The 11027-nt window shown below is 39.8% G+C and overlaps 1 protein-coding gene across 1 annotated transcript in view; it reads right to left on the reverse strand.

Annotated features, from left to right (window-relative positions):
* RPGRIP1 (retinitis pigmentosa GTPase regulator interacting protein 1) overlaps window positions 1–11027 on the reverse strand; it is a 42307-nt gene that overhangs the window by 13524 nt on the left and 17756 nt on the right. The window contains exons 13-18 of the mRNA XM_004694537.1: window positions 8802–9251; window positions 8490–8641; window positions 7699–8041; window positions 6272–6489; window positions 5776–5979; window positions 4689–4827 (exon numbers count right to left, since the gene is read on the reverse strand). Coding sequence (XP_004694594.1) covers window positions 4689–4827; window positions 5776–5979; window positions 6272–6489; window positions 7699–8041; window positions 8490–8641; window positions 8802–9251 — 1506 coding nt within the window. The remainder of the gene's footprint in view (window positions 1–4688; window positions 4828–5775; window positions 5980–6271; window positions 6490–7698; window positions 8042–8489; window positions 8642–8801; window positions 9252–11027) is intronic.

Raw genomic sequence — 11027 nt, forward strand, 5'->3', positions numbered from 1 at the left:
ACCTCCGGGGCAGGCGGGGATCGAACTCATGCGGAAGCGGCTTTAGATTCTCAGTGTTGTGCTTTAACCCGCTGTGCCACCAGGGAGGGCCTATTTATGCATTTTTTAAAGATTTATTTTATTTATGCATAACTGGGTTACAGGCCAGATGTGCAGGAGTGGTGAGAGGACTCATCAGAAACAGTGGGGAGCAGAACATGCAGATTTTGTACTCTGTTGAGGGGAGCAGCAGGCAAGGCAGGAGAGGTCTGCTGTGCCATGTGGATCACCTCTGGGACCAGGCATCAAACTCGAACTCAGCTGAAGCAGTTGCAGCTAGCTTGCAGTGCTGCACTTTAACCTACTGCACCACCATTGAGGGCCCCAACGTACCTACTTTCAGTTTATTGCTTCTCAGCTCCAAGTGCAAATTTTGTTATCTACTCTGCATTGATAAAGTTGAACTCTTGAAATATATCTTCTTTGCCAGCTGGCATGTTACATTTTGTCTGTAGAAGGTACTGAATATCACTGGAGGGGTAATGGGCTTCTCTCCCTGGCTCCATTATGCTCGTTAGATAGGCTCCTGAGCAGGTGTGGTGTCTGCAGGCCAGATTCCCACAGCAGGGCCTTCCCACTGAGGGGCCGGCTCGAGCAGCACACGTGCTTTCCTGCTGACACCATTCCAGCAGCACACGGCCTCTGCTTACCCTACTCCTGTGCTGCCCGTGTCAGTAGACTGGCACCTTCCCTGGGCAGCTTCCCTGAGCCCACGTCGGGGGTTTCACAGTCAAATTCCATTGGCTTGGAACCTCTGTAAATTACAGGTTTGCCACCAGAATTTCTGAAAGCGAACTTCACAATTCCTTCTGAGTTCTGACATGAAGCCACAGTAAACTTGGGTGCTTTTAGTAAACTGTAACTTCACATTTTTCAGGGAGGTCTGGACTTCAGCCCTGTATTCTTCACAGTTGTCTTTACTTCTTACTATTCAGTCCTCATTCCCTCTAGGCCACCCTGTGTAGGGTGATTCTTTCCATTACATTTTTGCTGTTCAAATTACTATGTAGTTTCTGTCTTATCAGTGAATTTTAATTATAGTCATCCTAGATAAAGATGTATCGAGTCGTTGATCTTTTCAAACAAGTTTTGGTTTCAATGATAATTCTTTCTTTTTCAGTTTTACTTTTCACTGACTTCTGCTTTGCTCTATTATTGCCTTATTTGGGTTTGATTTATTTTCTAGCATCCTGAAGTGGAAGCTTAAATTACTAACTTTGGACCTTTATTGTTTTCTAATCATAAGCATATATAAGATTTCTTTTTGATGCAAACGTTATTTATACATGTGTTGGCTAATAATCAAATATTTGTTCTCCCTGTATTACTTTTCTAATGTTATCTCATGTTACCACACATTTGGTGGAATGAAAAAACGAACCAAAGAGTAATTTTGGCCTAGAGCTGGTAAAAAATGCCCATATTATCACTCAAGAGATATGAAATGCTGATTCCATTCTCTAGTCCTAAAATGTTCTCAGGGCCATTTGTACACATGGTTGCACACTCCTGCAGACACTGGGGAAACCACACAGACCGAAAAAAAAAATTGATGCTGCACTGGACACAGGGCATCCTCACAAAAGAATTCAATTTTGCCTTTTATCTCAGCTGCAGAGAGTCACTACTTTAGCAGAGCTGGTCTCCAAGGATTAGTCAAAATTGCATGATGCCATTGCAGAGATCCTCATGGTTCATCACTGGTTGTTTCAATAATGCGAGAGTACCTCAGAGGTGCTTACCAATGACATGCAGCAATGACAGGAAGTAGAAGCAGTGTCCATCCTTGTGGGCAGTATGCCAAAGAGAAAAATGCTAACCAAGGCCACTTTACTATCACAGTGCCCAAAATGCTGAAAGAGTCGCTCTTCATAGACTAAAGGGATTGTTAGAGGTGGATAGGAAGTACGTCTTGAAATACTTTGAAGATGATGATTAAGTCTGTGAGCTCTTGATTAGGGAAAATGCAGCCTGATTCCACATGGACTCAGCTCTCCAAATCTGCTGGAGCATCTCTGCACTTGTTAAAATTGCAGATGGAGATGAGGGAAAACCTGTCTTGACTTGCTAAACTACTACCTGCATTTTCTATGCAACTAGTTCTCTGGTAGCTGTCACAAATAGCAGCTCCAGGGTCCAAAGAAGGTTCTGTTTTTCTCAGCAGCTGAAAGCATGTGAACATAGACATCCCTGTTTAATGGAGCAGGCCTTGGGAAACTTGGGGCAATGGAATCTAATCCATCTTTCCTGGGTAAGAATATTCTCTAGAAGGACAAGAACTGTGAGGGCTACAACTCCCTCATCACCTCAGTAGTATCTCCCTACCATGTACTATTATCTGGAAACAAGGAGAAAAAAAGCTTCTCTCCAAGCAAGACAGGTTAACAAACAAGATTTTTAGTCAGCATCTTGAACACCAGCATCTTATTTTTTTTTAAGATTTCTTTTTTTATGCATACAAGAACCGGGGTACAGGCCAGAGATGAGGGCTGGGGGTGAGAGGATTCACCTGAGACAGAGTGGAGAGCAGAACAGGCAGACTGACTGACATACACTGCTGAGGGGAGCAGTAGGCAGGTCAGGAGAGGTCTGTTCTTCCATGTGGGTCTCCTCCCTGGCCAGGAATTGAACTTGTGCTATAGTGGCTAGGAATCCCTTCATAGTGCTGTGCTTTAACCCATTGTGCCACCAAGGGAGGACTCTGTTTTGTCTTTAACTTACCCCACTTAAATTTCATTTCATAGAGTTGTAATATCTTTTGTCAGTTCTGGAACAATCTAAATATTTCCTCTGTGCCTCTTCTCTTTGCTTACATTTAATTAAATGTACTAAGGTCTCTTCATTTTGTTTTTTAGTATCTCTTTCCTCCCCTTGTCTTTCCTTGCTTTATTCTGGATATTTTTTTTTTCAATTCTCACTTCAGTTATATCTTTTGATGATTTTAAGCCTATCTATTTCATAAATTTCTTTCATAAATTTCTCAGCTCTATAATTGCTTTTGAATCAATTCCTAGTTTGCAGTGCACTTTCAAACATTTTGTAATTTATTCAGGCAAAAGAAACTCAATAAATGGATGCCAAAATTATTAGTTAAACTTTGACAAGGATGAGATAATTACATAGTCTCAAAATATCATAAATTCCTTAATAATTACAAAGGGGAAATTGATAACTTTAAGATGGAAAAACCTGGCAAATGCCTTCTCAACCAAGTGATCAAAATTAACATCACCAATAATGGAACAAGCTGAGGAGGACACAGTATTACTTCTCTGATATTACTGCAAAAAGAAATCCTAACCTGGATCTTATTATGAAGAAATATCAGACAAATAACAACAGAGCAACACTGCAGAATAGCTCACTCATACTCATGACAATATCAGTAGCATGAAAGGCAAAAAAAGAGAGGAGCTGTTTCAATTAAAAGCAACTAAAAAGACATGATTAAATGCAATGGATGATCCTGAATTACATGTGTGGGGCGGGGATTTACTGTAACGGACATTACCGGACAACTGGCACATTCTGAAAAGGGAAGGAAGCTTAGGTAATAATGTGCCCATGTTTTATTTGCAAACCTGGTCATTGTACTGCATTATATAATGTCCTTTTACTTAGGAAAATACATTCTGAAATAGACAGCAGTAAAGAAGCATGACATTTGCAACTTATTCTCAAGTTCTTTAGATAAAATTAGATAGCAGGGCCCTCTCTGGTGGCACAACGGGTTAAAGCACAACATTTTGAAGGGATCCGCAGCCACTGCAGCATGAGTTCAATTCCTGCCAGAGAGGTGAGACTCACATGGCGCAGCAGAACTCCTGACCCACCAGCTACTCCCCTCAGCAGAGTATTTCATCAGCCTGCCTGTTCTGCTTCCCACTCTGTCTCTGGTGAACCCTCTCACCCCTGCACCTCTGGCCTGTACCCCAGTTCTTGTATGCATAAATAAATAAATCTTTCATAGAATGAATGATAAAGTAAAAAGTAGAAAAAATGTTAAAAGTTGATAAATTTGCATGAAAGGTATGTGTGAATTTTTTGTTCTATTCATGAAGTTCTTACATAAATTTGAAATTATTTTAAAACAAAACTCTTTTAAAACTTACATTACCAACTCCCATAACTCTAGTTCCTTGCTGAAATTTTAAAGTCTGGCTTTTATTTATTTATTTTTAAATCTCTCATCTTTCTGTTTTAGTGATTTTTTTAAAAAAAGATTTATTTATGTATACATAGAGAACTGAGGTACAGAGATGAAGGGGTAGTGACAGGATTGGTAAAGTCCAGCTTTTATTACCATGAAGATAGTAAACAGTTATGAGGTTGTGTTTGGCAATGCAAATATCATAAGACTCTAGAGTAAATTATATAAATTTATATATATATATATATATATATTATAAATGCTAAGTAACTAAACCAGCTTGTTGGCTAGCTTCAAGTACATAAAGCTATTTTCTTTGAGTATTCCAGCCTTGACTAGCCTACCTGGTACATGTGTACCATAAAACTGAGCTTAGGCACTTCAATACTAATTTCCAAGAAAAATTTAGCAATTCAAGATGAAGGAAGAAAATAAAAAACTAGTTTCATAAGATAAGTCATTGATTAAATGGAAAAATTAGATTTCAAAAAGATAGTACCATTTACAGGATGTAGGGGTTCCTTCTGTAACAGTGATGAATGGGATGATGTGATTTCCTCTTCTTTTTTCTGATTTTTTAAAGCATTTTCGATGGAGGTTTTCAGTCCTGAGAAGGTCCAGTCAGTATAGTTCACCTGCTTCAAAATAAGACAATACTATATGCTGGTGATCTCTTGAATTTCTTTTCTCATACTAGCTCTTTTTAAATTTTTAATTTATTACTTGTCTTTAAGTTAAAAATATGTGTGTGTTATATTTCTAATAACACATAGTATAATTACAAGCATGTTATGTAATTATAATTTAATAAAACAAGTGCATAATTATGTGTTAATTATACAGTAATATAACATAATAACATAATTGTGTGTCATATTATATAAATCATATATAATTACAAAATTATAATTATATAGTAGTATATATTTACAATCTCATATATATATTTTAGGTGTTATATAGTAAACTCAATCCAGTTTCTATGAAAAACACTATCAAGACATAGCAGTTATTCAATAAATACTTATTTTTAAATTTACTTTGATTGTTGTTAAAGCAGATGGTGAGGGTTAGGGTTCTAAAGCTCTTTAAGCATGATTCAGAATCCATAATTTGTTTAATTAAATTATACTGAAATGGGTTGTGCCAATTAAACACTTATTAAACTACCTATGTTTGTGGAAACACAAAAAGTAATGTTTATTTCTTTTTTTTTTAAAGATGTATTTATTTATTCATATAGAACTGGGGTACAGGCCAGAGATGCGGAGGGTGAGAGGGCTCACCAGAGACAGAGCAGGGAGCAGAATAGGCTGACTGAGAAAGTACATTGCTGAGGGGAGCAGCAGGCAGGTCAGGAGAGGTCTGCCACGCCATGTGGATCTCCTCCAGGGCAGGCGGGGATCGAACTCATGCGGATGTGGCTTAAGCTTCTTAGTGCTGTGCTTTAACCCACGGCGCCACCAGGGAGGGCCAGTAATGATTATTTCTTATCTCCAGTATCTGCTCCTGTTTCTATCTGTGAGAATAATAAATTTGGGAATACTAAAACCCACGTTTTACCTCTGGGTTTTCTAAGGCCTTACCTGTAATGCATTTCCATTTAAGATGTTACGACTGAAATACTCCATTCTGTTCTTTCCTTGGATGCCTCCTCTTTTGCCATGTTTTCTTCTTGAATAGCTTGCCACCTGGTGTTCCTTTTCCTTCCTTTCTCCCACCTGAGGTGGTTTTTTCTTTGGTAGGTACTGGTCAGCTTCAGTGAGGATCTCAGCTGATGCCATTTGGTCCTAGGTAGAAGGGTCAGAGACAGTCTTACAAAATGATAGTTGAACAACTTCTGTACTCAAAAAATGGGATTTGTGAGCTGGCAGTAGACATTGATTCCCTCCTACATGGAATGGAGAGATCCCATCTTTCTTGTCCCCACAGTAAGAGCCAGGCTCAGCACTGGCCTCACATCATGATGATGGATGCATGTTGTTCACACAACATATGACTTTCATAGAAGGAATTTCTTTTACTCCAATTTTAATACTATCTTCCTCAAATCTGCCCTTAGGATTGGTAAAGATATGATACCTGGGGAGGTAATGACTCCTTTTCCTTTTCAAGTGAGATCTCTAGATTGTCCTTGGTGGTGTTCTCCTCAGTCTGAGCTTCTGGTTTCAGGAAGCTCTCCTCAGTCTGAGCTTCTGGTTTCAGGAAGCTCTCTGGGGCTAGATAGCAAGATTTCCAATCCAGTTGCACCTGAACAGATCCATTGGGTTTCCCCGCAGGATCAGTGAGGTTAAAATCACCTGTGAAACATGCAGACATTAAGAAGTTCTGATCACATAAAATAGGCCAGTGAGCATGTGTCAGGAATGTAAGGTCTCCATTCCCATTTTGAATTTCATCATATTTTGTTAAAAATTCACATCAAATAATCATGATAATACATTTAGAAAAAACATAAAATAGCAGGATACTTTGAATATTTTAAGGGAAATAGTCATCTCTAGGTTTCAGGAAGAGATAGTCCAAAAGTGGAGAGGAATATGGCTTACTTGTCACCAGCCACCCAGCCAACAAACAAGATCACATTATTACTCTACCAAATGCTCACTATGCCCTAGATGTACCAAGGAGACCATTATCTACACTCAAATGGTCTATACTTGTAAAACAACAAAGCCAAGAAAATTTTAGCAATGACTTTTTCTAAATGCCAGACTTCTAATTTGTAACACTGATTAATTTAACAGATGGATCATGTTGCCTCTCTTTTTTGGCAAAGGACTAGTTGTGAGCTTAAGTGTCAGCTTTTTTTCTTTTGTTTTAGCAGTTGTGTTATCGGGACCTCACATACTTCATGGAACATCCAGAAGCTTATTAAACAGGGTTGCTACTAGAGATACACTCCAGACTTCCTCACAAGCATGGGTAAATAAATTTGCCTCACTCTCCTAGATACAGCCAAAGGGGTGACTTGCCTTGCTCTGCCCTACAACACTGGGTCTGAAAGTAAAGGTAGCAAGAACTCAGCTACATAGTGGTGGGGAAGGGAGTCCAAATTGGTCTTTCTTGTGGTGTGGCATGGAAGTCTAATGTGTGTCTAATGTTTCAAAGAAGTATGAGAATTATGGGGGAGTGTTAAGCACAATTTAAAATCCAGTATCCATATGCTAAGAAATGAGAAGTCTTGAACAAAGACAAATACTGTGAAGCATTACACGATCAGAAAATATTTGTTCTGAGACAGAAATATAGTGGATCAGACAGGTTGGGGGATCTGCCCACTTGGGAATCTTGCTTTTGTTGCTGAAAAGATGCAGCAGAAGCTAATGTTTCCACATGATTACAGAGGCTCTAAATCTTCTGCTCTGTTGTTCCTGACAATATTCTAAAGGGTTTTCAACAGTTTTTGAGAGACTGTTCCAAGCAAGTAATCAAAGCAAAGTAGAATTAAGAAAGGGAAACCACACTGGGCAGAGAGCATTAAAGATGTAATAACTTTAAACTCCCACCTTTAATGGATTTGTTTTGTGCAAGAGGCAGCAAAGGCACTTGGACTCGGCCAAGGAACATGCCAGGCTCTGCATCTTCATCATCAAAAATGTACAGAGACAGGGTCTCCCTCCTCAGATACTGGTCCAGGTCAGAGGTCACAAGCACTGGGAATCGAGCCTTGTCTCTAAAGAAGGGACTGTTACTGGCTGGAATGATGGCAGTGTCGTGGTCAGGAAAGGTGAAGAAGCGGTACATGGCATATGGACTGGGTTGGGTTCCCAGCCATCGACTCTGCAGGCCACAGCACCTGATGATTTCCACCTGCAGTTCATTCTGATGCTTCCGAGTCTCTGATCTGAACTGGAAAGATGTTGGTCTTGAATTGAGGAAAAGGTAGCTGAGAGAGTTGTAAGCAAAGCCCAGCACCCTTGGAGCCATGACTTAGAGACCTACTGAATCCTGATTGGGTTACAGAGAGACTTAATGACTTTCACCTGCCTGCAAATTGACTCTGGCAGATAGTTATTCCAAGGAGATACTGCTACTCAGGCCTTATCTGACACAATGGAACAAAGAAGCTTTTTTCTTTTTTATCATAGTAGGAAGAACTAGCTAGTTCCAAGGGCATAATTTCACTCCACAAACTCGAGTTTGATCAAGGCATGATTCCAGACTAGTTGTAAATATGAGTTTTTCTCTTTCAACAACTACATATACAAATACTTATTGAGACTGCAAGATTGAGCTGTTTTCATGAGCTGTTTGGCTGAAGCTCCTTTGAGATGCCTGGGCACATTCTTTTTCTCACCTCATCCTCCTGGACCTCCCAGGCTCCAAGCACATTGGCTGACAGGTAAGCTTGAGCTTTCCTTTGCTTAATGCAAGCCTGCAGGCTGGGTCTTATAGGGAATCGCAGCCTCATCCAGTACTCTAGCACCCCAAACTCTTCTCCACCAGCTCCTGAGTAGCAGAAAGCATGAACGGTATGGAAGATACAGATGATGTGGTGAGGATGGGGAATAAAGGCAGAGGAAGAAAATGGGAAACCGCTAAAAGAGTAATCAGAACTTAAGAAATCCTGCAATAGGCCTGCGGGCTGTGGGAAGCTGAGAGCACTTACCAGTAATTATGGCAGAGCCATGAACTCTCTCCACAGTCTCCAGAACCCTGCCAAAGCAAATCCACCCCACTGCCAGGGTATGGTGCTCACTGGCTAAAGCCTGGTGTATATCAAGCCGGGAGGAAGCCTCTTGAAGGTAGTGCAAAAAAAGATAATCTGTTTCCACCACATACTGAGATGTGAAGTCATAAAGGGGCTGTGACCCCATAGCTAGTGGTGTACAGTGAGTTTCAAAGTCATAGAAGGAATAGGTGCAGAAGGTGGTAGGCTGAGTGTCTCCGGCCTGAGCCAGCGCAGCAGATGTCAGGAAGGCCTGGTGGATGTGCAGTTCAAAAAGATTCTCACTCTGATGAAACAGAGAAATGTCCACTTTATCCTCACTTCTGTGTGCTGACATTATTTCCAGGCATGGCAGTGGTCGGGTACCATAAGCCACATCTTTGAGCTGTTCTAGAGAGGAAAGAAAACTGTCTATCTATTAAAGGGTAGGGAGCTATTCCTTAGGGGAAAGGCAGGCAGACAGACAGAAGGAGAATATAAACCACACTGGCAATCCAAGTTGTGGCTATTTCATGAAATAGCATGAATCAAGTGGAAAGCAACAGAATGAGAACCAGGTGCTTTGAATTCTGATGTCCAGGTTATCCAAATCCTGCTTTGGAGATATGAGTGATTGAAAAGGAAACATTAAGGTCAGGAAAATGCAAGCGGCACATTACCATCTTACAGATGACACTGTTTTGGCTTACAACAGGTCCTAGCAATTCACTGGCAACTGCACTAGCGCAACAGAAACACAATGTGAACATTTCCAACAGCTTAGGACACTGGCCATGGAAAGAACAGCACATTACAGGAATAGTGGCTATTACACTGCACTACTTGAAGGGCCCTACCAAGAAATGCTTCTTCTGCTCCAGGCAGATCAACCACAAGAATTTTTATTTTATTAGGAATTTGGCTTTATTTACTGATAAGATGGCAAAAACAAAATAGTTAAGTCAAAGAGTAAGGATGTAAGAAGTGGAGAGGAGACTTACTGGAAAGAAAGTCAAAATATTGGCAATAAGATGCAAAGATATGTAAGATAGGCTACCACATCTGAACATTATTCTCCAAATCCAACCAGAAAGTGTTATATATCACTTCAAATTGGGAAGTATTTTAGTCGTCATAATGTGTTGATAGCAAAGGTCCTATTTTAGGGTTTAAAGTAGTAGAATAAAAATATTCTGGAGACAACAGAATATCTTCCTATCCAAAATCGATTTAAAGATGAACAGTCTCCTAGTTGATAAGGTTAGTAAAATTTATTAAGATATATTTAAAAGTTTGCACTACACAAGATTAATAACCTTAGTATACAAAGAACTTTTACAAGTGAATAAAAAAAATCTACTAAGAAAATCTATTAAGTAAAGATAGGAAGAGATAATTCTCAAATAATACAAATAACCGGTAAGCATAAAACATACCCTTTAACCTTACAGGCAATGAAAAACTTTAAGTGAAAGCAAATTAATCTTCAGAAGGAGGTAAGAGCCCTTATCTGATACTATCTGAGAGAAAGACCTTGAATTTAAAAGACCTGAGAATTTCAGCCCAAGGCAGGGAGTTCCTTTTTCTAGGCATTGACTTTTTGACAGATTTACCTTGGCATGGATAAATCATGCCCAAGAGTGACCCAACTCCCCTCCCTTTTTTTTTTCCAGTGTAATAAGTTATTTCTCCATCTTCCTTTTTAATCTAGCTCATACTCACAGCTTTATAAACCTATTGTAGGTACACTTGTTTTCTACTTTTTAAAAATCATTTCATTAATCTAACATTGGTTTCCAACACTATGTATGATTCAGAAATGAGGATCTCACCTCTTCAGATGAATGTTACCACACCATACCCCACCACTCAGGCACCCACAGTCCTCTGCCACAGTTTACTTTGCCCTCTCCCACTTTTAGTCTCCACCCTCCCTCCCAGTAGCCTCGGTTTTATGGTCGGATTTCTAGGGTTTGTTTTCAGTGTGGTTTGGTTGGACTATCTATTTTCTTTTTCTGTACTCCAAAGTCAAATCAGGCCCTGGTCCACAGTGGCCCTGGTCCACAGTGACCTACAAAAAATAGGAAGTACCTAAGCCAGAAAGAGAAAGAAAAATACCGGATGGTTTCACTCATAGCAGGAGTATAATGGACCAGGCGAGAAAATAACAAAAATAATGAACAGCCA

This window comes from Condylura cristata, unplaced genomic scaffold, assembly GCF_000260355.1.
Source record: "Condylura cristata isolate star-nosed mole 26May11 unplaced genomic scaffold, ConCri1.0 scaffold00045, whole genome shotgun sequence".
NCBI classification, from domain to species: Eukaryota; Metazoa; Chordata; class Mammalia; order Eulipotyphla; family Talpidae; genus Condylura; species Condylura cristata.